We start from the raw sequence: 26032 nt of genomic DNA on the forward strand, positions 1-26032 counted from the left end.
CCCCGCGTCTGGACCACCGGGGGGCGCTCCAACACCGCTGACCCCGGCGAGGGGGCGGCGCCTGCCAGGAGCGCGGGCAACCTGAAGGCCTAGACCGAGACTTTCTGCAGATTTCTCTCTTCACGTGCTCATCAACCATCGGGCTCTCCCGCTGTGACCGGTGGGCGTGCCTTCCTAGCCCCCGATCCTTCTCGGGGCTGAGCCCAGGACGGGGAGCGGCGCTGTGGCGCTCAGCTAACACCAGATGGGGCACGACCACGAAGTCCTCAGGGAGTCGCAGAGCCCGGAAGGGCCACCTGGAGATGCCGCCCTCGTCCTCTGCCTCCACATGTGCCACGTCCCAGAGACAAGTTTTTAAAGATCTTCTTGATTTTAGGGGCAAGCTCCAGCAGGACATTCTGCCCAAACAGAAATGGATTTTGAAAGAAGCCTCTCCCTACGGGAACTCCAGCTTACGCACTCATGCATCATCCACATGTTCCCAGGTTAACATGCATACAGTTGGCTTTTGGACTGCGTTTGATCAGCCTGACCATGACTGTCCAAGATGGCACTCTCAGACCGGGCAGGCGTGGGGTGAGGACGTGGTGAGGTAGAGCTCAAGGGAGAGGGAAGTTCACCCTAGGGAACCTGCATCTTGAATTCAGTTCCACCAAGGGAAGGGCAACACCTGATCCCACAGAATACCTGGAATGAGTTTGCAACATTTAAAGCCAGGGGGAACATGCTCACACAAATGACAAAGACCATTCATTTGTTTGGTGCCAGCAAAAAGGATGTCCTGAACATGAAGAAGATAACAGTGAACTAAACAGATGGATCAGACCTATTTCTGGGTTGTTCCCCCATAGAGGTGGAAACAGATAAATGAACAAGACAATGTCCTACAGCGCTGAGTATAGTCATGAAACAAGGCAATGTGATAACAAGATACAGGGAAAGTTTGTATCTTGATTAGGATATTGCTACACAGGTGTACAATGCAACTGTTCAAATTCTCCAAACCGTACACATAAGATAAGATAGGTTCATTTCATTGTATGTCGATTTTATCTCATTTAAAAACTTTTAGTAAATGAAAAAAGTGCTGGGAAGGAAGACATCAGCTAGAGTGATGGAGATGGCCTCTTTGCGGGGTGGACATTTGAGTGGAGATTTGAACAATGAGAATGAGTTAGAATAAGTTTTCCATGCCATGATCTAGTGTCTCTTCCCCCCAAGATGCTGCAAGAGGAAGAACCCATTCAAAGGGCCCAAGTAGAGAATGTGTTGGAGAGGTCCCAAGGCCTGGACTGATCAACAAGTTGACACCAATGTATACTCCAAAAATGAGGCCAGGAAAACAGCCAAAAGTTGAATCAGTTGAAAAAGGACAAGGTCAAATGCCATCAGCAGGAAAGACACTCCCCAACCACTGTCCTGAGCTCCATAAATGCCCCCCTGTAGGAGTGTACAGGCCATCCTGTGCTCATAGCCTAAGGAAGCCTTATGTTCCAGGGAACAAATGCCTGGTTGGTCCACATGGTGTATAATTAATCCCTGAGTCTGTAGGGCAAAGGGTTTCTGTAATTTGGGCAAGTGGCTGGAAACTCAGCAGAATATTACCAATTCTTGACATCTGCATGCTGAGATGAATGAAGGAAATCAGCTCAAAGTTGCCCCTAAATACCCAGTGGCCTGGACTCCTTAGGAAAGGAAAAGCTAAGTTGACTATCTGAGTTGGGGCTATCTGCTGTCACCCGAGAATGGAGATGACCTGACCCAAGTTGGGATAAGTTGGAGCAAATCATTTGGGCATGGAGAAAACAGAGGGACAATTTCAGCATGTCGTTAAAGCTTACACGGAGGAGGGCTTGGCCTTCTGAATTACCAGCAGTCTCTTTCTTGGGATGGGCTGTCTGTTGAGAGATGAAACACCCTCTTTCTTGGCTCTCAGTGTTATATTGGGATCTTACTGGTTTCCAGTGTTCAATGAATGACAGGGGGAAAGAACCAAGCTTCCCAAGATCACTTGGTGCTTTGGGAACTACCCATAAATATGTGGTGTCCTTGAGATGGTTACAAGAAGAGAGTAATCCCTGTAAAGCAGGGTGTTGGGCTGGGCGGCCTAGGGTGAAATGGCCTCATTTCACTTAACTTTGTTTTTCCTGACTGAGTGATGTTCCGAGCTTCCACTGGTCTGTATTTCCTGGTCTTCTAACAGAGCCATCCAAAAGACTGGAGGCACTTCTTTGGTTTTTTTTTTTTTTTTTTAAAGATTTTTATTTATTCATTCATAGAGATGCAGAGACACAGGCAGAGGGAGAAGCAGGCTCCATGCAGAGAGCCCGACATGGGACTCTGATCCAGGGTCTCCTGGATCAGGCCCTGGGCTGCAGGCGGCGCTAAACCGCTGCGCCACCGGGGCTGCCCTGGAGGCACTTCTTTGATCTAACTTCACTTTTCCCAAACTAATTCAGGTTTTCTATAGTATGGGTAGGCTGGGAAATGGCCCCCAAAGATACCAGGAACCTGTAAATATTACCTTTTAGAAAAGGGATCTTTGCAAATGTGATTAACTTAAGTTTTTTGAGAAAGAGAAATTTGATGGATTGTTTAGGTAGGCCATAAATACATTTCTGGAGTGTCACCTGGGATGGAGGAGAGAAACCTTTCTTTCTGGGGCATTCAGAGAACTGCAAGCTGAAAAAATGGGAAACAAGTTTACAAAAGTGTGGAGTAGTTTAAAGATCTATATCTAACAAATTGCTGCTTTTAACACATACAGATACAACAAGTTCGTGTAGCAAACATCATCCATATCCACTTGCCATTTCTGCACATACTCCTGACCTCTAATGGCCAGCACTTGTGTCACCTGCCTATGGACTTTCTTTGGCCATCAGGGCCTGTGTACCCTGAAAGCCAGACGTGCCAGGAAATTATTGCATCTCCCACCTCCAAGAGAAGCCCCCTCCCTACCAATGCCTGGTGGAAGTGGGTGTGTCAGTACCCCAGCTCCCTCATCCCTCTGAGGTAGGCTCTGTCCTGGCTTTCAGGGGTCTCAGGTGGATGGAGCTCTAGTTGCCTAGAGTGGTAACTTAATTGATAACACATGTTGATATGTGAAGTATTTGTGTGTGTGTGTGTGTGTGTGTGTGTGTGTGTGTATGTGATACATTAGTAGCAGACCCGCAGCGGGGCCGAGCGCAGGGGGGCGTCCAGAAGCCACGCGCCATGGCCGTGGGGAACATCAACGAGCTGCCCGAGAGCATCCTGCTGGAGCTGTTCACGCACATCCCAGCCCGCCAGCTGCTGCTGCGCTGCCGCCCGGTCTGCAGCCTCTGGCGGGACCTCATCGACCTGGTGACCCTCTGGAAGCGCAAGTGCCTGCGGGAGGGCTTCATCACCGAGGACTGGGACCAGCCTGTGGCCGACTGGAAGATCTTCTACTTCCTACGCAGCCTCCACAGGAACCTGCTGCACAACCCGCGTGCTGAAGAGGGCTTTGAATTCTGGAGTCTGGACGTGAATGGAGGTGATGAGTGGAAGGTGGAGGATCTCTCTGGAGACCAGAGGAAGGAATTCCCCAATGACCAGCACCTGCCTCAAGTCCCAGGTGGTGGACCTCAAGGCCGAAGGGTATTGGGAGGAGCTGATGGACACCACACGGCCGGACATCGAGGTCAAAGACTGGTTCGCAGCCAGGCCGGACTGCGGGTCCAAGTACCAGCTGTGCGTTCAGCTCCTGTCGTCAGCACACGCACCCCTGGGGAGCTTCCAGCCAGACCCGGCAACCATCCAGCAGAAGAGCGATGCCAAGTGGAGGGAGGTGTGTGAGCCAGGGAGAGGGCAGGTGGCATATCGCCCACGGCCGAGACTGCAGTCACACAGGCCTGGGTTCACATCCCAGCTCTGCTGCTTCTCACCCGGGCCTCCGCCGCCCGAGCTCTGAAAAGATGCTGGTAAATCCATGTCCGAGACGGTTGACCCTTCCTGGTCACGAACGTCGGCTCTTACTACTCTCTAGACCGGCTGTCTCTGTCACCGCGACTCAGCTCTTCGACGCTGCCATTGTGCAGCGAACGCAGTTTTATGGACCCGGCTGTGCTCCAATAAAACTTTATTTATAAAAACAAAACAAAACAAAAAAGATGGAAGATGCAGACGCATCTCTTACCAACTAGCTGTTTCTTTTTTTCTAATCTTTTTAAAGATTTTATTTATTTATTCCTGAGAGACACAGAGAGAGGCAGAGACAGAGGGAGAAGCAGGCTCCATGCAGGGAGCCCGATGTGGGACTCGATCCCAGGACCCTGGGATCACACCCTGAGCCAAAGGCAGACATTCAACCACTGAGCCACCCAGGTGCCCCACCAATTAGCTATTTTCACTAACATTCTGTCTTGGTATCTACTTTCAGATGGTGAAATTGATTTTGTGCTACATCTGTAGACTTTAACATTCTTTCTCTACAAATTCTGAGCCAGGCAAGTATCACACACTGTGAAACAAATCTTTATCACCAGGTTTCATTGAAACCAAATTATTAGCTTTCAGTATGTCTCCCAAGAAAGATAGTATTAGAGATCTTGATCTTCTGGGGGATGCATTTTTGGAGCACCTTCCTTCAGGGGGATAAAGCAATTTAAGTCATGGCCACCCAGCAGGGTCCATTTACAATATCCTATGTGGATTCTTGTGGCCAGCTCATCCTTTGAGTGATTCCTGAGGTTTTGTTTTCTCCCCCTTCACCATGCCAAATGTCACACTGGCCTGAAAAGGAATTTGTGACCATAAGGGCAACTTAAATTTAGCCTTATAAAGCTTAAAGTCTGCATTATTTTCATCTTAATTCAGGTATGTTTTAGTGATTACATTTGAGAAGAACATGGTGCATGATTCTCAGATGGATTTTTGGGCCCCAGCTCAAAAGTGGGATGAACTTCTAAAAAGTATTATTTCATCTTATTCATCTTATTTTTTAACTAGATCCATGAGTGATGGACATATACATGGAACTCGGGGTAAGGAGTGCTGCAGTGAGAGGGTCTATGATATGCCACATCAGGAAAATTAGTCTATCTAAATATTGCTTTCTTGTTTTTCAATATTTAGGGTTTAAGGCCAGAGTTATTAAGGTTTAGGGCTCTGCGTTTCAAAGGCAAAGTCACATTCAGGTCCAGGTAGGCCTCACGGGGGGGTACCCTCTGTCACAGTTCTCACACCATTTGGATGATTAGGATGAAGGCATAGCATCATTAGGGGGAAGAGTATAGGGTTAGAGTTGTGTGGCCAGGGTATATATCGGTCTGCTCTAGTCTGCCTTTCAGGATTATTAGTTTATGTTAATCAGGCATTGGGGTTGTCAGTGTCAGAGAGAGTCAGAGTCAACCATACATCAATCCACTGTCATCTAGAACTCAGTCTTTGGGTTCAGCATGAATGGCCTCCCTGGGTCAAGGTTAAAGTCAAGGTATATAAACAGAACCCTGCTCTTTGGAACATAGATGTTGAGTCATTGGGATGTGGGGCAATCAGGGTCAGGACAGGCCATTGACAAAGTGTCTGTTTCATTCCTTATCTTAGGGTTTTAAGATCGCTGCGTCATTAATGTCAAGTTCATTGAAGTTGTTAGCACTAATGTCGCTGAGAGTGGGAAAGTCAGGCTCATTAGATCTAATCTCCATTTAAACTATTTAAGGTCAATTTGGGTTTAGAACAATTTTGGACCAATTAGAGTTGTTTAGACAGTCTGGGATTCTAGGTGTAATTAGGCTTTCTTGGGTCTTTTAGGATCTTTTGGACTGTAAGGGTTTAGAGTCATTTAAAGTAAATTTGAATTTTTAAGGCATTTAGGGAGATGCAAGGTTTAAGATCCTTTAAACTCTATTGTGATCCGTAGGGTCATTCAGAATTGTCTGAGTTAGTTTAGGGTCATGTGGGATAATTCAGGACTTAGAGTTTTAAGCATCATTTGAGAAACGTTAGAGTGTTTAGAGTTATTTAAGATTTAGCGTTTTGGGATGCTTGGGTGGCTCAGCGTTTGGGCATCTGCCCTCGGCTCAGGGTGTGATCCCGGAGTCCCAGGAGTCCCAGGATCGAGTCCCACATCGGGCTCCCTGCAGGGAGCCCGTTTCTCCCTCTACCTATATCTCTGCCTCTCTCATGAGTAAATAAATAAAATCTTTTAAAAAAAGAAGAAGATGAATGAATGAATGAATGAAATCAGAATCCCTTGCTAGAAAATGCAGGCATTTTAAAACTCCCCAGGTGACTGTGGTGTATGGCCAGGTTGAGAGCCAACACTTTATACTGGGTTAGAATAGAGCTACTTACATGGACCAGCAGCCTCAGCGTCATGGGAGAACTTGTCAGAGATGCAAATTCTTGGCCCCAACACCATCTGTGGAATGAAGAACTCTGGGGGTGGAACCCAGCGTTCTAGTTTAATAAGTTCCCCAGGTGATTCTGATTCTGAAGTTCAAAACTCTATTGGCACAGAGTTTACAAGAATCTTCAGGATCCCTGAAGTTTTTTAGGGTGGAAGATTCTAAGGGCATTTTAGGATCACTTACGTCATTTGGGTTAGTTTAGGCTTCTTTATTGTTGGCTTAGTATGCGTATCTTTGTAGGGCCCTGGTAAACACCTAAGGTAATTATTTTCAAATTAGGTTTATTTGATAATTCCCTGAATCCCCAAAAGTAATCTTCAGTGCCATTGTCCCTGGACATCTTCTTCCCTAAAGCCCTTGGAGAAGGTGAGCCCCTGCTCTGTGGGGAGATAAGTCAGAGCAGTTCCTGAGCTCCTGGATCAAACCTCCAGGGCCCTAAGAGAGGAATGGGGATGTCCTGTTTGCATGTGGGCGGAAGTGTACATTATCCAGAATCCACCGTTCAAGGCCTTGGTTAGCCAATCAGGCACTGCTTCTGGTACTCAGTTCTTAATAAAGAGAACCTCAGAGTGTCAGAAACTGAAAGTAGAACAGTCCAACAGCATATTCTGGATGACCTCAGGTTTCCAGAATTTATAAGAAGGGGTTTTTCACTTTTGAAAGCTGTTGCTTTTCTAATTCCTAAAAGAAGCATTGAGAGTGCGATTACAAAGTGGACTTGGTGTCCAGGGTGACTGAGCCTAAACACAAAGAATTCCCCAGTTTCTCACACACAGATTGCATCCTTCAGACTCGCAAGACATCAGGATGGCTGGTTTTCTCAAAGACCCTAGAATTACGGATGTGATTCTTCCTTTCTGTCGTGTGTATGTGTGTGTCTGTGTTGTTACATTAGTATGCATGCATGCAATGTCTCTTACATGCACACACGTATATGGTTTTGGCACACAGGGACTGCATTTCGATTGCATGATGGGCCTCTTTGTATATAACAAGGACTTCGAAGTCCTGCATTTGGAGAAAACTGACCCCCGCCCCCCAGCAGGGAGACGAGAGCCTAGCTGCCTTTCATGTTCTGGCCACTGCTTGTGTTTTTGTGTGTGTTTTTTGTATAGTATATGTGCTTCTGGACCCTCACTACTTTTGGACATACCAGCAGGAAATGTTAACCTAAAAGCCAATGTAACAGAAACACAAAGAAAACATAATCCTACCACCCCAAGGTAATTTTTTTCATAGGTGTTAAGTAGAAGCCTGACGTCATATTGAATATGCTATTTTATTCACTTTGGGTAATAATATTTTTCATGTTTCTACAAAAATTCCATAATTATACCTTTAATGGCTGAATCATATTCTTGTTTATGGTTTCTATTTTATCTGCAACATTATCACAGAAAAAAGGAAGAAAAAGTCCTACTTGGCTTTCTTTTCTTTTTTTTTTAAGATTTTATTTATTTATTCATGAGACACAGTGAGAGAGAGAGAGAGAGAGAGAGAGAAAGGCAGAGACACAGGCAGAGGGAGAAGCAGGCCCCACACAGGGAGCCCCATGTGGGACTTGATCCTAGGACTCCAGGATCACACCCTGGGCCAAAGGCAGGCATTTAACCACTGAGCCACCCAGGGATCCCCACTACTTGGCTTTCATTGGAATTATTTAGATCATTAGGGAGAGCTGCTGTCTTTCCGATCCATAAATGAGGTATACCTTTCCATTTTTAAATTTTATTTTCTAATCTCTTATTGCTGATACACAGAAATAAAATAAATGTGTATATATTCATTGTTTTGGCAGCCTCACAGATTCATTTAGTACTTCCAAATAATTTCTAGATTATTATGACCATTTTAAATTCAGCTTTCCCTTGCTGGTCATGGACATTGTAATTTGTTCTTTTTGCTTAGATAACTCAAGAGTTTTTAGGCAAACCACTCAAATGTATTTTTGTGACTTGTGTTATAGATAAAATTTGGCTAAGGAACTTTAACAACTTAAGTTGGGTAATATGTTGCATTTCTGTAACTATGTGCCTTACCTTTAAGAATCTTTCTTTGGAATCATTTTGGACTCAAGGTTTTTCATAGCCCAGACATCCAATACTTGGTACCTGTGGTAGTTCTCGTCAGTTTGTTCTCTAAATGACACTCCAGACATCTCTGAGACATAATTACTTCCCATTAGCAAGACATACCCACACTGTCCTGCACCTTCTGCCCTAGTCTTTGGCACTTGCTACCCTCCTGGGAGCTCAGATTTCTCTCAGTGGAGGATATTGTAAGAGACCTAAATCTGGGTGCTGCTCACCCCTTAGATGGCTCTGCAGTCATGGGCAGAGTGACATTCCAAGCATGAATTAATGCTAATTAATGCAAAAACTCCTTTAGGAAAAATGGATCTCACTATAATACAAGAACATTTAAATCAGTGTTATCAAAATATTGATACATAAATTATCTACACTGGGGGGCCTAGGTGGCTCAGATGGTTAAGCATCCCCTCTTGATCTCTGCTCAGGGCATGATCTCAGGGTCTTGAGATGGAGCCACCTCCCCATCTGCACTCAGCAGGTAGTCTGTTGGTGCTCCTTTCTAATCCTTGCCCCTCCCCCTAAATAAATAAATAAATAAATAAATAAATAAATAAATATTTAAAAAGAAAATATCCATATTGTATTTGGCCTTTCACCAAAACACGTGTTTAGATTTCAGTTCTATCATAAAATTTAAACTTAAGTCCCAACTTAAATGGTTTTATCTTGAGATCAAAACTTGAGCTGAGATCATGAGTTGACAGCTTAACCAACTGAGCCACCCAGGCATCCCTTAAATCATAAGTAATCATTTTGATTTTGCATAGTTTTAAAATGAAAAGAGCAATGTCGATTTTATCCAAGTTCAATTTTCATTAGGTTTGCTTGCATCTAAGCATCTTAGCAAAACCTATTCAAATGTATTCAAAACTTCACAGTTCTGTCTTATGCTCACGGCAAACTCCATTCAGTCCTAGCTTCATTACCTAAAATAGACAAAACCAAATTATTTCATTAAATCTGTTTCCATAAAGAAAGCCAAGAACTGATGGCTCCTTGGGGAAAGGTTATTAGTATTTGCTGGGTAGTTTTCAGTACTCTTAACTCCTGTAAGGCTTACTGCCTAACTTGGGGTGTTGGGGGGGACCACAGACAGACTGTTTATCTTTTGTCTTTGTCACTTACATGCACTGTCTGAACAGTACAAAAACCTCACTGCCTTGGAAGTGTTAACTGTCTGTTCGTCTGTTTCACCCAGCTTAGTTAATTCAGCAACTAAAAAGCTACTGCTCAGAGTGAAAATTCTAAATATAAAAAATCAAAGTAACACTTAAAGGGAGAGTTGATTCATCCAAATTCTTCTCTCTCCTTAATTTTTTAAATGCTTTTTAAATATTTTATTTATTATAGAAAGTATGAGCAGGGGAGGGGTAGAAGGAGATGGGAGAAAGAATCCCAAGCAGACTCTCTGCTGAGTATGGAGCTGGATTTGGAGCACAACACAGGGCTGATCCCAGGGCCCTGAGATCATGACCTGAGCCAAAATCAAGAGTTGGATGCTTAACCAACTGAGCCACCTGGGTGGGCACCCCTTTCTTTCTCTTTTAAAAGAAACATGTAAGTATTATTTGAGGACATTGTTAAAAATCTTATCTTGGTTGTTAGCTTTTTTGAGAGGCCAAATTATGTTGGTCACTATTTATGCTCTTAGGAAGACAATCATCAATCATATATTCAAATGCTGTGAACCAACCATATAACCCCTCTGTGTTAGAGTTCTCCAGAAAAACAGAACCAACAGGACATGTATACACAGAGATTTATTTTGACTCATGCAATTGAGGGGTGACAAGTCCAAAATCTGCAGGGTGGGCTGACCGTCTGGAGACCAAGGAAGAGCCAGTGTTGCAGCTCAAGTCCAAAGGCAATCTGGAGACAGAATTCTCTCCTTCAGGAGAGGTACTATTTTTCCTGTAAGGCCTTCAACTGACTGGATGAGGCCCACCCACATTATGAAAGGTGATCTGCTTTATTCAGAGTCTACTGATGTAAACCTTAACCTCATCTAAAAAACACCTTCACTGCAACACCTAGACTAGTGTTTGACCAATTATCTGGGCACCATGGCCTAGCCGAGTTGACACAAAATTAATCATCACACTGGCCTCTCACATAGGGTAGAATTTGGGCCTTCGTCTGAGGTTTTACATTTGGCAACCCAAGGGAAGCTGCCTCCAACAGAGGCAAGCCCAGGTCCTCACATCCCTACAAGGTGGCTTGGCCATTTTAGAGATGGGCAAACCAAGTCCTTGCAAACATTTCCACAAACTGGCCGCAGGATCCAAACAGGCCTGGGGTAGAGTCAGGACAAAATCCAGTCTCATCAAATGGTAGTTCCCAGCTCTTTCCACCACAACTCTTGGCTCCAGCAGGACCTGAACTCAAGACTCATAGGGGACATTCTCATTGCACTCTCTGTTTGGAATCTTATAGCCAAGTCTGAGCCCATTCAAACCATAAACTCTGAGGGAAAAAAGTCAACCTATTTCCTGGATGTGCCTTCACATTCCCATCCCCAGCGCTCCCACAAGGCAGGGCTCCCCACGTGGCACCCACACATGGACCTTTCCACAGAGGGACTTCTCTTTGAAAAGTGCTTTATTTCAACAAGATCTAAGTTAGGTGCATTAAAACATATCAAAATGTTACAGACATTTATGGCTCCCTACTGGGGCCTTGTCAAATTATGTTATGATACCCAGATGCAACAGTTTGTAAGTTCAGAAACAAACACTGAACCAGGTCAAGTACCATGGATGAAGGCAAGTTATGGTTGAGAAAAGAACACTTCACGAATGTAACACAAGTGGGAAAACCTTGAAGAAATACTAGCAGGAACACACCAGAAGCCATCAGCCTGGGAAGAGGTCTGCAATCCGCTGGGAAGATTCTAAGGGCAAACTGAGATTTGTCCACATCTTGTGCTTGGTTCAAACACAGGGGGTGCTGTAACCTCCCGAGACAGGGTAAATGCTTATCAGTTCCGCCTGCAAGAAGGGGCGCCACATTCATTTGTATCTCTACCTCTTTCTCGGAGATCATTTCTCATCTCATCTGACCCAAGCAAGACTTCATATAAAACAACTTAAGTAGCAACTCAAACACGTGTGCTGCTGCCTCAAGGATGCTGGAGACTTCCTCTACTTATTATTTTAGCCCCCACATCATGGTTTGGCCACGAGACCCTAAAAATCCCTTGTTCGTCTAAAATTTTTCTCTTGGCCTATCTATGGCACCATATTCTCCATACTATGGAGCTTGGTCTTTTTTTTTTTTTTTTTCTTTCTTGGATGAGAGCTTCTCTTGTTCTTCTGGGACCCAATGCTCCTGACACTCTGAGACAACCACCCTCAACCTGCAGAAAAAAATTCGTGCCAAGGTGTTTTGCATCTGGGAACAGATTTGTGCTTGTCATTATATTTCAAAATCTTATCTACAATGGTGATAAAATGGCTTTATCTGGGGATCTCCAGGAGAGAGTATTGTTTTCTTTCTGGTAGGGAGGAGTGAAGGGTGCAGATATTTCTCCTTGAAGTCTCAGCCCAAAGCCTCAGTTTCTGGTCCCAGCATTTTTCCCACAGGTGGGTGGCTAATCTGAGCTCCTCCCTCCCCAACCTCATTTGAAGAATTCAATTCCAGCAGCCTGGACCCCAGGACACACATTCCTCTCCAGCCTGCTCTGGCAAGCCTGAAGTCTGTGCTTCTACTCCCTTTGCAAGACAGCTCCCCACCCCACCCCCACCCCCCCACCCCGCCGCCCCCGCCCCTGTCTTTAACTCATCACCTGCCCACTCATGTGATCACCGAGAATGTGACCTTGTGCTTAATTCCACCATCACCTGGGGGAACAGACCCCCTTCCCAGCCAGATGGACTCAGGCTTTTCCTTCATTTGATCACCTTGTAACACAAGCCCCTAGAAAAAGAAAGCCAGATGTGGCTCTACTGCTTTTTCACAAGTTAGGAAAATAACCCCATAAATTGGCCTTTTGTTCTTCACACAATTTCAGGTTCATCGCACGAAATTACATAAACCCACATAAATCAGTGGAGGAATTCAAAGCTGCCAAGCCATGTGATACCAGTGAGAAAATCCGGCTCCACACCGTGGAGAAGTGTCTCTGTTTCAGCCACTGCTATTTCAAAGGACCTTTCCAAAATTCCTGATCCGGTTATTAGGACGTGAGAAACGATCTCTAAACAGGGTGGGCCACAATGGGAAAGTCCGGCCCGCGTGAAGTGGAATGTATCCTGTCAGATGCGATTTCCCCTGACTTCTACCCTGACCCCCACCCCCATCCCCATCTTTAAAAAGCCAGGCCTGCCTTGGAAAGGGCTCTGGCAAACCTGACGTTTTGCAACATTTCCATATTTAACCTCTCATAGTGCTAGTGCAAATCAAAGAGAACTTTTATAAACCAGAAATAGCTGTTCAACAAAAGTTAGCGGTTAGCACATTTGCTTTGTGGAAATGTTTCTGCTTCACCCACCAAGGAGAACCACTGGTGCCAATGCAGGCTTGGAACAGTCAAAATAAAAAGTAGCTGGAAGAGAAGTTTCTTAAGCCATTTTCTCAAATGCAAAACTCAGGAAGTGTGTTTGCATTCACAAACCGGAGCTCTCTCTCCCATCTGTAACAAAGGAAGCCTCTAGCCGCCCCCCACCCCTACCCCAGCCCCCCGGGGTTTTCTCTGCAGAGCCCTACCAAGGTGTATGATTGAGACCAGGGCCTCCGGATTTCCAGTCCACGCCCCACAGGGCTGGTGGTGCTGTCCCCAAAGAGGTTGCCTTGCTAAGAGACCCCCGGCAAAATGCCAGGTGGCAGCATGCCATCTTTTGGAAAGTCAACAATAAGATCACAGCTGTGAGCCACCTAAAGAGGCCAGGGAAGCCACAGAGGAGAGCAGAAGTTGGGAGGACAGGAAGGGCTCTGCTGCAAACATCCACCTTCCTTGCACTCCTTCCGCCAACTGCCCAGCTCCCCAAACCTTTCTTGAAGAGGAAGTGAAGAGATGGGGAGACCCCACCCCAACAAGGCTGAGACACCTGCTGTTAGGAGCTCCCAGCTTTGCTTGGTTTATCTCCACAGCCAGGCACCCTGTCTGTCCCTCTTCGAAGTCTGTCAGCCACACCGGTGCCTAGCTACCCAGCAGTCTTCCTGATGGGAGCCACAGGGGCCAGACTGCCCCTCCTTCCCCCCATTGGGGTCTGTTCTAAAGATCACCCAGGTGGCTGCCCAGAGAAGCGGAAAGAGAAGCTCCTCCACCCTCCCTATGCACCATCACAGGGCAACCCGAAGAGCTTCCCTGAGCCCCAAGCTCGGTCAGTAGCAAGGTCCTCATGCTTGGAGTCTGTCTCCAGGCACAGGGCAAGGGCAACTTGCAAGAATACCATGGCTGGAAAGAATAAAGCCTTGACTTCAAACACATGGCCTCAGATCCAAGTGCAGGGAGACCCTTGATGATGAAAAATGGGCTGGCTTCCCAAGCATTTGTAATTTCTGCAAGGAACCTCTACGGGTCCCTAAAGATGGAAACTCTGGCCACCACCCCAGGACAAGGCCAGGCCTGGGCCACCAGTTGACCAGGAATAAACCGGTGAGACCCTTTCTTCAACTCAAGGAGGCACCAAAGAGTTGGGGTTGGCTTCCATGGCATGGGGTTGGCAGGCTGAGCAAAGCAGCAAGCTCCTCCCCGCTCTCCTGGAAGTGGCCATGGAGGTGAGGACAGAGGCAGAATCCACGTGGATCATCATATACGTCTTTGTTATTTAAAACAATCAAAGTTTCCAGTGTAAAAACTTGTGGGCTTATTGCATCTACCCCACAGACGATTTATCTTCCTCTTTCCACCGGACCTCCCCCAAGGAGGTCTATTTCTATGGGGCTGCTATTTCATTAATTTCCAATCCCCAAGCCCTCTGCATGTACAGGGGAGTCTCTACCAATACATAAATACCCCAAATGGTGAGCTTGCTGAGACCCCTTCCCCTCTGAACATGTGTGGCCACTCCCAGGTACTTGAGGGAAGAAATCATTTCTCCAACTTCAGCCCCTCAGATTGGCGACTCCCCCGATGCTCCTGCCCCCGAGCAGCACACCTGCAAGCCCCGGGGCGCTTGTGCTGGTTGCCTGGAATTCCATTCCATGTGAATCTCAGGTAGGCACGTGGATATGTACCATGTGTGCACACACGCTTACATGTGCACACGTGTGCTCATGTGCATACACACACACATACACACACATTTTCAGTCCTTATAACAAAATTCAAAAGTCCTGTGAGTGAAAGAAAGGAATGGAGCTGGGGATCCAAGGATGGGGAGTTGTCTGCTGGCTTCGCCAGCCGCTCTGGGCAACAGATGGTAGCTCGGTGGGAGCTGGTGAGGTCTGTATCTACACGTTTCCGTGGAAGGAAGGTACCCAGCTTCCTGTGCGTCTGCTCGTGTCAGCGGCGGCCCCCGTGGCATCTGGATCCCCTCCCTCGTGTGGCTCAGATGGTTGCTGGGGTCTCGGCCATCTCCTCCAGCCTCTGCCGGATCATCAGCCGGAGCACGGTGTACCTGGGGACAGACACAGCTGCGGAGGGCAGCAGGCACCAACACACACCCCCACCGCCTGGGTCCCAGGGGCGGCCTGTCGGTCCCTCTGCTTCTATCACCGGCCCAGCCATCAGCCACTTTGTGGCTTCTGTTCATTTCCACACCCGATGAGAGGAACCGAACAGACCAAATCCAAACCAGGCGATTTGACTATTGCTAGAAATTCTGGCAAAAAAAGGATGGGAGGGCGAGAGAGCAGCTCCAACAGGAAGGGTTCCGAGTGCTCACTCTGCCCAAGGCACCACCAGAGTAGCACGGGGCCTTCACCTGCGCTGGACCATCTGACATGGCCATCATTTGACCATTCTGAGGGGCCTACAAGAACAGCAGCTTCATATGCTTCAAGCTAATACCAGTCCCTGCAGTTTTTACAGAACAGGCCAGAGCGACTACCAGGCATGGGGATCCACGGCTTGATGCGAGTGGGTCCCCACCCCTTCCCTGAACTGAGGGAGTGCAGACGCTGGGTGCCTCCATGCAGGGCTAACGAGGACATTCCTCATGCCCAGGGCTTTGCCCGGCATGGCAAAAGCTGTCTTTAAAGTTTGGCATGGGGCAGCCTGGGTGGCTCAGTGGTTTAGCGCCGCCTTCAGCCCAGAGCATGATCCTGGAGACTCGGGATCAAGTCCCACATCGGGCTCCCTGCAGGGAGCCTGCTTCTCCCTCTGCCTATGTCTCTGCCTCTCTCTCTCTGTGTATCTCATGAATAAATAAATAAATAAATCTTTAAAAAATAAAAAATAAAGTTTGGCATGTAGCAAGCATTCAGAAAACGCTAACTGCTTTCCTACTAGCTCTTCCATTGATAGGGCAAATATAGCATTGGCGCTATTCTCCGGTGGCAGAAATTAATCGTTTGTTCCACCACAGCCATGAAAAGCAGTCCACTTTATGACTAAACGTGGCAAAAAAAAAAAAATTCTTCCCAGAGAAATAGGGTGAAATAGGTGAAGGGGATTAAGAGGTGCAAACTTCCAGTTGTAAATAAAAAGTCACAGGGATGAAAAGTAGAGCATAGGGAATATAGTCAAAAAATTGTAATCACATTGTAAGGTGACAGATGGGGACTATGCTTATCATGGCGAGCACTGAATAATGTATAGAACTGTTGGATCGCTGTGCCAGACGCCTGAAACAAATATAACACTGTATGTTGACTATACTTCAATCATAATTTTTTTTAAATCCTCCACAGAGAGATGCTTTCCTGGACTTTTCAAGCCAAATGTAATTCCCAGAAGAGAAATGTTAAGAAGGGAGAAGGGTAGGAGGAAAGGATTCCAGAGATAGGTTGCTTTGACTACTTTCCACTGCCAAGACAACCTTCCTGAAATCCCTGGAACACTTCACGTCCCATATCAAAGTGAGAAGCTGACACAAGAAGCAAAGAGACCGGAGTGCCTGGGTGGCTCAGACGGTTAAGGTCTGCCTTTGGCTCAGGTCATGATCCCAGAGGCCTGAGATGAGCCCCACGGTCAGCTCCCTGCTCAGCAGGGAGCCTGATTCTCCCTCTCCCTCTGCCAGCTGCTCCCCCTGCTTGTTCTCTCACTCTCTATCAAATAAATAAAATCTTAAAAAAAAAAAAAAAAAAAAGAAGAAGAAGAAGAAGCAACAAAGAAACCAACACTCTTCAGCTTTGTGTCCCCATCTGAGATCTAAATTTGTCATGGGAAGGCCCTGGAAGAAGGACCACAGGACCCAGGCCCACACACAACCACTCAGCACATCCCTACAAGGCACCCGAACAAAGAGCCAGCTCACTGAGGCCCTGGCAGGAGCCCAACCAGTTGCCCTGGGGCCACACATACTTGCGCATCAGCTTCTTGACTTCCCGATCTTCTTCCTCTTGGAGCTTCTGAATAAAGCTTTTAAGGACAGGCATCTCAAACTTTATGTACTGGGCCACCTGGAGAGGAAGCAGTGAGTCTGGGGTGCATGCATGCCCCCTCCCAACCTTATTCCAATTCCTTTTGGTGTCTCTCTCATGAAAGGCACCAAGGCACAGGACACCCGATTTCTGCACTGATCCAGGATTTCTTTAAAGGCAGTAGCCAAGCCTCATTCTTCTCAAGGCTGCAGTCACTCCCTATACATGACACATATCTCCGAACTTCTCATTTCTTGTCCCGTATATCCAATGCACAACAAGGTGATACCAAACAGGGGAAAGCACTTTCTCTTGAGGCAGTCATGCAGAGGAAGACCCAAACCCACAATATTCAATAAACCTCTCTGTTCTCCCCTAAGAGGATTCAGGGAACCATGGCTTAGGATGATGGCTTACATCTAGAGTCTCAAGAGGGCATCCCAATGGGAACTTAACTTGGGAGAGGCTGTGGGGGTGAGGGTGGCCCCTAAGTGAGCTGAAGTTAAACAGCCCTCCCTCCTCCTACACAAGAATCCCCACCCTACTCTATCAACTCTTTTCCATGGGAAAGCCTATTAATATTAACCTTCTATGTGACGTGTGACTTGCTTTGGTCAATGGAATGTGCGTGGACATGACATAAGGTACATTTGAGTGGAAGTTTCAGATGAGTTTACAAGGTTTGGCCTGGCTTCTTGCACTCCAGCCAACTGCCATGGGAAGTGTACCCTAGGAAGCCACTACCCCCTTAGGCCTGGGTCTCTGAGTAAGAGACATGCAACACATACCTGAACTCAACCCACAGCCTAGAGCCAAGCTGGGGCTACCAGCCTGCAGCATCCAAAGCAAGAAAGTAAATGTTTGCTGTTGCAAGCAGCTAAGATTTGGGGATGTTTGTTACTATAGCAAGAGCCGGCTAATACATAACATCAGGCAAAATTATTGCAAACAACTTGACATTGCTAGGAGACAACTGCAGAAACTTGTTAGCCCTCTTACAGGACTCTAGAAAGATGGAAGATTGACTATTTCTATGTAAACCATCTGGAGGCTGAGCATTCCTCCAACCACCTCCCTAGGTCATACCCTCAGTCTAGTCTCCGTATCACTCTCCCTGCTTCCTAGCCATTCTTCCTTCAAGCAAACCTGGTATTGCAGAATGGTAGCAAAATGGGGCATTGCCCTTGGCCAGAAAGTCAAACTATGTGATGCCTGGGGTGGCTCAGTAGTTGAGCGTTTGTCTTTGGCTCAGGTGGTGATCCCAGGGTCCTGAGATCGAGTCTCACATCAGGCTCCCTACAGGGAGCCTGCTCATCCCTCTGCCTGTGTCTCTGCCTCTCTCTGCGTGTTTCTCATGAATAAATGAATAAAAGCTTTAAAAAAAAAAAAGTCAGCCTATACCCTCATTGAAGGTAACCCAACCAAATCACCGCCTTCCTGAGGAGAGACCAACCAAAAGGGGACTCACGTCATAGGTGACTTCCTCCACCTGGTCCTTCTCCATAAGAAACACTTTGGAGACCTGCTCACATGGTCCCTGGAGGATTCGGGCAACCAGAGGGTAATCGGTGTTCTTCAGCTTCTGTTTCTCTGAAACCACACACAGCCAGAACAGCCCTGAGTTTGGCCTGAGGCCTTGCTCACCACTAGTAGTGGCCCACTCAGGGCCCCATATGGCCCAGACACCTTAGAAGATGCGGCCAGGTAAGTCAGGAGACTCAACTGTGAATGGTCAATTCCTGTTCAAAGCAACTGTTCCCTCCCAACTCTCCCTGACAAAACTACCAGGCCCCAAACCCGTTGGAAGATGCTGCATCAGAGGAATTGGTTTTATCTTCCTCTTGAGAAAATCGGGTTCCCTTTTAAATAAGCAGTTAGGTTTTAGGCCACATCGGGCATTCCCCAGTGGACTCAGCCAGTGATCCCACTAGCTTCAGAGGCAAACAACATTTGGAAGTTTCCAAAAGCCAAACAACAAGCAAGTGAGGCAGAGGTATTGTTTTCCAACTTGCTGTTTGGAGTAAAGTACAAATTGTCAAGTACACTGTGTTTTTCAGACTTACCACCGCTGGTATGCACCACATACAAAGCAAACTCCTCTGCGGAATTCTCGATCTGAATCAGAAACGAGAGATATTGAAGAAAGCACATATTTACACAGCCCATCTGTAAGCCACTCCTTGAACATGCAAAGCTAAATGGATTTTGGGCACTTCTCAGGGGGAGCTCTTTCCAGCTCTCAGAAGTGATGGGAGGGAGGGGGGCAGGCAGGTAATGTTATCAATAATGGTTGATAAGAAGAACTAACATTTCTTGCACCCTGCAGAGCACCATGCTACACACTTTGCACATGTTAATATAGCTCATGCTCCCGACAGCCCCTGAACAGGGTCCCACTAATCCTTGTTTTACAGAAGATGACACAGAGGCACAGGGAGCTTCAGTAGCTCGCTCAGCTCATCCAATCAGCAGGTGAGGGGTAGGGATTTGAACCCAGAGCCCATGCCCATAGGCCACTAAGTGGCACTGGCCTCAGTGATAAATAGGAGTCTTGTCTCCAAAAAGATTTCTGATTAAAGGGACTGTGGAAAACAGAGTAATGGGACTTTAAAAACACTCATGCACTAAAACTTGCACATGTGTTGAAGTTCATTTTTCAGAGTAGGTTCCCCAAAGATGTTTCAGTAATCAGCCTATGCACAGTGTCCCAAACCAGTCACCAGCCTGGGGGTCTGAGGGCCGGTGCTTCTCAGAATTCAGTGGCACCCAGATCCCCTGCAAGCTACTGAACCCCTGAGACCTTCGAGCTTCGGATTTAGCAGGTCTGATTCTGGGCTAGGACCTGAGAAGCTGCTTTGCTAACTGGCTCCCATGGGATGCTGATGCCATGGGGTCTGCAGAACCCAAGTCCCTACCCAGGGCCCCCCTTACTGCACACTCTCCACAATCCCCCTTTCCACCTCGGGGGCACCCCAGGCCAGCCAGCAGAGGGAACTTGCCTTAAATTTATTGAGGAGCAGCTTCAGGACCTGTGGGGTAGTCATGGTGCTGTTGATGCGGACGTTGGTGACAGAGCCATAGGCTGGCGTGAACACGGACGTCTGTCAATAGAGGGGTCCCACTCAGGGTGGCAGTAGGGACAAGACCTAGGCACTAAAACCCAGGTGTCCCAGCCCCATAACCTGGGGTAAAGGGCACAGTGACAATGGCACTCACCCCGTGCACCCTGACAGCCTGCCCAACAGTGAGCTTTGATGTCAGTAAGGCAGCCCTGGGCTTTTCCTAACTCAGGAATTCCCAGTGGGAGGCTGGTGGTCAGAGCTTGGGCGGGGAGGGGGGGCAGGGGGTGGAGGGGAGGAGTCGAACCAGATAAGGAAGGAGGCCCTCTCTCCACACAGAATACACAAAAGGCTCCTTCCACTATGATTTCAACACAAGGTCTCAGACCACTCTCCCATGATGCACTTACTCCTGAGGCTGGATTTAGACCAGGCACTAGGAAGGAAAGAGCAACAGCTGGCTTTGGGTGAGGCAGGTAGGGCATGGACACCCCCTGATTTGAGTCCTTCAGCTCTGTTTCGGGGGTAGCCCTTAGCTCACAGAAAATGAGACCACACAGCAGCTGAGATGCACATAGGAAGAGGGTAATGTGTGGATTTTCCAAGGAGGGGGGACAGCTCTGATGTTTGTGAGGTCACTTCACGCACCACCCTAAGGGGGCTCCTGATCTGGGGTCGCTCATCCCTCACAGAGCCTGAAGCCCACCCATGACCCAAAGACAGAATGGCAAACACTTGGCTTCCCACATGTCTGTAGCTTTGACGTAACAGCTGCCCAAGAAGAAGCCTTATTCCCTTGGGGCTACCCCTGGCCCCCCCGTCCCTCATCCTCTCTACCTTGTGGTTGTAGAAATGGCCATTGATGGAGAAGCGGTGGCGTCTGATTCGCCTTTGGTCACTGGGTGTCCTCACATTGCCACGGCGACGCACCCCAACATCGCTGCGTGTGCGCATCAGCTGTGGGGTGTCTTCCTGCAGGGGCTTCAGGCCCCTGGAGTCTAAGAAGAAAGGGGAAGATGAGCTCTGTCTGCCTGAACTGGGAATGTGGCAGTTTGCACGCAGTACCCTCTTTGTGGCCAATGCTACAGTACCCGCCATAAAAACAGTATTTCCTGCTGGGAGAAAACATGTGGTATAGTTTACTGAGAAGCAACACAGAGCAGAGACTTCAGAGCCAGGTTCCCAGGGCCCAATCCCAGCTCCACCATCGCCATGTTTCACTAACCCTTCTAATGTCTCAGTTCTCTCATCTATAAAATGGGCATAATTTAAAATAGGCATAAAACAGCACCCCCAGCAGGGAACTGTTGTGAAGGTTTACTGAATTAATTCACGCAAAGCATTTAGAATAGCGCTTGGCACAGGATAAGCATGACATAAGATTTGCAAAATACTGCAGACTGACAGCAAAATTACAAATGCACATTGCCTCAGGCCCAGAAATTCCACTTGAAAGAATCCTATGGACACTGACAGATGTGTGAAATGACACGTGTCCAGAGCCACTAACAGCAACCTGGTTTGTCACAGCAAAAGGCTGAAATGACTCCAACGTCCATCAGTAAGGAGCGAGTCAACTAACAGAAACGGAGATGTGCAAAATGCTACCGCTTATGCAGAAAGGGGAGGAGAAGAAACGACCTCCAACCATAAAGGTATGTTGCTGTGTATTTGCTTGTATCTGTATAGAATATCTTGGAAAGAATTCCTTCAAGCTTTTTCTAGGGAGGGAACCACTATGGTGGATAGAGGAAAAGCGAGAACTTTCTATTGTTTCTTTGAATACCCTTTGAATCTTGAACCATTGAATTTTATGTATTCAATTTACAACATCTATATCACATCAGGCTTCACATAGGTGAGCCCAAAGCAGGAGCTCTTCCCACCACACACGTACCTGTGGGGCTCGATGTCTGTTCACTCTCGGGTGGGGCATCCACTTCTGAGATCTGAATGTTGGGCATGGTAAGGGGCTTCAGGATGGTGCTGGGGAGACAGAAAACCACAGGGAGGCTGCTCAGCTCCTGCAGGGGAACACTCCCCCTCCTGCAAGCAGAGCACTTTACCTGTGCCGGGCTGTGCCAGGATGGGGACCAGCTCACACCCATGTGGGCGGCCTGTACAGACTGTCACATGAGGCTGGCCCCGCTCCATGGCTGAGCACTGGATGGGGAGGGGGTATTTTGGAGGAGAAGAGGCTCATTCCCAGCCTCTGCAGCAACACAAGCACCCAATTCATCAAGCCCAGGATGGAGAACGCCACAGAACAAAATCCGTGTGTTGTCTGCACTGAGTTTCTAAGCACGTACAGGTTCTATAGCTTATTTGGAAAAACCCTAATAATGGGCATTTGTTTCTCTAGGCAAGATTCCAGTTCAGATCCTTTTCTGTCGGAGGAGTAATTCAGGGATTGCTTCTGGCATCTAAAAGGAATGGAAGTAATAGGTTGGCTGCCACGAGGGTCAGGGCAGCATAGGAAGGGCCACTGATGATAACGTTCTTGGGGTTGCCAGATGGGATGCTCAGCCAAGCTGGACCATAAGCAGGCAGTCTGAGTGGAGTCCTAGAATAATTGGCAAATGACACCCTTATAAGCCAAAATGGATAATGCCAGTAGCTCCTCCAAAATCAACAGAAGATCTGACCAGAAAGGAGAATCGTATTTCACCAATTAGGACCATCCCATAAGGAGAAGACTGTGGGCTCCCTCAGACCCGATAGAGATGGGACTTATGGTCCAGGCATGACAGTTTTAAGGAAAGACAATGAAAACTGAAAATCTGAAGGAACTTCCCATTGTAGTATAAATCTGGACTTCTGACCCCAGAAGGGAACTGGACAGAGCCGCTTAAGGATTGGTGAACATTTGGCGCTCACAGCGACCACCGCCCCCTTCCCCCACCGAAGCAGAACGTGGTCTCAGCATACTTCTCAACATAGTGGTTCGGGTATTCACTTTATTAGAAAAAGCATCAGAAATAACATCATTTACCCTTCTTGACAAAGTACTGGCAGGCTTCAAGAACCAGCCAAGATTAGCTTGAAGTTGCAGGGGAGGGAGAAGAAACAGCGTGCAGAGTAAAGGACCCTTTAGCAGGCTCAGCCCAAAATCACACAGTTGAATGGAATTCTAAAAAATCCTTTCACATAGGGGATGCAAGGGAGCACAGTCCAAGCACGTGATATTGCCTGTGGAAAGGGTTTGGCCCACAGGAAATCCAATATCGTGAAAGGGCTGAAATCAAAGCAGAGTATGAACCTAGCAAAGTACATGAAGCCAGAGAACCTTCTTGACCAGGCATCGCAGCGTCTGATAGGTCAGGCAATGACCACCCTCCTAAAATTCCCTGGGAAAGAGAGCAGATGAGCTCTAGGGTTTGGCCACAGCATAGGTTTCTCTCAACTACAGAGGAAGATTGATTTGTCTGCGGAGAATAACAGAATGTTCAGTGTGTCCAGCAGAGAGGGCTTGGTTCTGGTTTAAAACAGAAAACCCAGCACTGTGGTTTTGGCTGAGAGGTCAGGACATCCCACCCACAATCTGGCCTCAGGGCAGCACCAGCAAGATTCAGGATGAACCAGCTGGTCACTGGATACCAAGAACTGAAGTCCCTGAAAGCAGTCCCAGGAAAGAGGTCAGGCCTCACTAGCTGCACTTGGCTACTTATGTGGCGCCAGAGGGAGGGGACGAACAGGCTAGGTCTTCACAGACCTTGCAGTTGGAAAGGAGCCTCCCAGACTGCGGACTGTCACGCTGCCACCAAGCTCCAAGTGTGGCCTGAGGGAAGCAGCCCCCTGGCTGACCCCATTTGAGTGGTTTGGACCTTTTCTTCTTCCAGATTCCTTTTCTTCTTCCAGATTTCCCCAGGATATGGAGGGCTTTAGGGGCGCCTGGGTGGCTCAGTGGTTGAGCATCTGGCTTTGGCTCAGGACATGACCCTGGGGTCCTGGGATTGAGTCCCAAATCGGGCTCCCCACAGGGAGCCTGCTTCTCCCTCTGCCTGTGTCTCTGCCTCTCTGTGTGTGTCTATCATGAATAAATAAATAAAACTTAAAAAAAAAAAACTCCCACTAGAAATATTCAGACGAGGCCTGGTTGGCCACTAGTGATACCCCTGAGAGACTTGGGAATTTTCCATGAGGGAGGACGCGCTGCAGCCAGGTCTTGGCGCTTCTCCCCTCTGACTCTCCCCCCCGCCCCATGATTGCAGTGACAGGCATGGTGGCCCAATCACACCCACATCTGCTCCCTCCTCCTCCTCCTAAGCCCAGAACAGGTGCACAGCGCAGGTGGGGAGAACGGGAGCTCGAGTCAAGGCTTGCTGGAAGGAAGTGGCATATACCTGCTCAGGGTCATTTAAGAACAGGACCACCAAACACTCCCAGTCACCCCCAGTCCCGTCTCTCCTCACTCACCCATGAGCCCCCAAGTTACAGCCAGAGTGCCAGGAGGAAGAGGATGGTGGGGGGCGAATGCGTTCATTGTCATCCTGCATCTGTAGACGGATGGGCCGGCGCAGCCCCCAGGAGATGTTCAGCAGCCCCTCCACGATGAACTCATCTTCCTCCTGCCCACAAAGCAGTCAGCATGGTGAGCCAGCCCAGAAGACCCTGCAGAAGCCAGCACTGCGCTGGGGGACAACTGACAACTCCTGTGACATATCCTGGCTGGGCGCACCCTAGTTATACACACAGCCCAGCTCCCAGACACATCCCATTGCCAACTACCCCGACTGCCCTGAAGACAACCTCACAGGTCAACACAGAAGTTGCTTTGAAAACCAAGTACATGTGTGTAAATTATAAAAATAGGGCTTTTTGGTTTTCTACTTTAAAGGAAGAAAAATACATCTCTTAGAGGAAGGGAGACTAGCCTTGCTAACAGAAACCGGAGTTAAATGCTTGAATTAGCTACCTTCCCCTCCCCTACCACAGAAAGTGGTATGTCTTAAGCTATAACATATGTTTAGCAATCTGACCTGCTGGCTGAAGGAGACTTCAAGTAACATTTCCCCAAGTTTATCCTACAGAATACTAGCTCCTCGAGCAGATCAACTGTTACCTTAAAAAGGGTATCAAGTCGATCATGAATTGGGAGATGATATGTTAATCAGATTTCTTACCAGCACAACTTTCCAGAGCCTTTAATTAGCTAATGTGCTACATTATGGCTCTCCAAGAGGTGAATAAATCCTCCAAGAATTCCAAATTTATACTCAAGGGTTGTTGATTGCTAACAAGTTAAATGTCAGACCCTTCTAAGGGTATCTGCATGTCTTATCTCAAAGAAATGAGTCTCATTTATTATAATGAGTCTCTATTTAATCCTGGAGCATTCTGAAAATTTATTCTATAGGACACATGGCAGAAAAGCTGTCCAAGGACCAAAATCTTTTGAATGGCCCAGCCACTCATTAGGAGAAGCTTTAAGGACAATGCCTAAAAGGGTCAGGCCTTCTTTCTCAAGTCTCAGAAAAACCCACAGACGTTAGACCTGGGCCACAGCCACGTCTTCAGGACAGCCGTATGGATCAAGATGACACCTGCCCAATGAACAATGGACTGGGATCCCAGGATTATTCCCAGCAAGGGAGGGGAGAACAAAAGAAGGCAGGAGAGGAGTAGAAGAACTTTCAGGCATGTGGGGATTTTAGGGGGAAAGGCTTTATTTAAGAACAGGTTATATATATATGGTCTTCTAGGCTGGTTAAGCCTAGCATCACTACTTTTACATCACATAATTTTAGGACAGAATTTGACCCAAAGTAGGACTTTGTCTACATGGACTGGTTTGAGGGACACAGAGAAAGCCACTGCGTCTCACATACTCTCCCCAACCAGCCTGCCTGAGTAGCTGAAATTCTACCATCTGATATCTGTTTCTATGGATTAAATCACCATGGCTTGATAATGTGAAAATGTGTTTGGAAGGGTATTACACATATCTTATCAGTCTAGAACACTTGAGTATAAATTACCCTACCTGGCTCCTATGTAACTCACCATCTACCTGATAACAGGCTTTATAGAAATGGATATG

The 26032-nt window shown here is 47.4% G+C and overlaps 1 protein-coding gene and 1 pseudogene across 3 annotated transcripts in view; one reads left to right on the forward strand and one right to left on the reverse strand.

Moving 5' to 3' along the window:
* The first annotated feature begins 3162 nt into the window (after positions 1–3162).
* Positions 3163–14617, forward strand: LOC112930019 (F-box only protein 44-like; annotated as a pseudogene).
* Positions 11048–26032, reverse strand: part of RASSF2 (Ras association domain family member 2) — a 43278-nt gene continuing 28293 nt past the window's right edge. For all 3 annotated transcript variants that reach the window (XM_072736301.1, XM_072736300.1, XM_026012327.2), the window contains exons 5-12: positions 24409–24560; positions 21890–21978; positions 20830–20990; positions 19933–20034; positions 18997–19048; positions 18402–18523; positions 16875–16972; positions 11048–15027 (exon numbers count right to left, since the gene is read on the reverse strand). In XM_072736301.1, the coding sequence (XP_072592402.1) occupies positions 14958–15027; positions 16875–16972; positions 18402–18523; positions 18997–19048; positions 19933–20034; positions 20830–20990; positions 21890–21978; positions 24409–24560 (846 nt within the window). In that variant the 3' untranslated portion in view covers positions 11048–14957. The remainder of the gene's footprint in view (positions 15028–16874; positions 16973–18401; positions 18524–18996; positions 19049–19932; positions 20035–20829; positions 20991–21889; positions 21979–24408; positions 24561–26032) is intronic.

The sequence above is a fragment of the Vulpes vulpes genome, chromosome 14 (assembly GCF_048418805.1).
Source record: "Vulpes vulpes isolate BD-2025 chromosome 14, VulVul3, whole genome shotgun sequence".
Lineage (NCBI taxonomy): Eukaryota > Metazoa > Chordata > Mammalia > Carnivora > Canidae > Vulpes > Vulpes vulpes.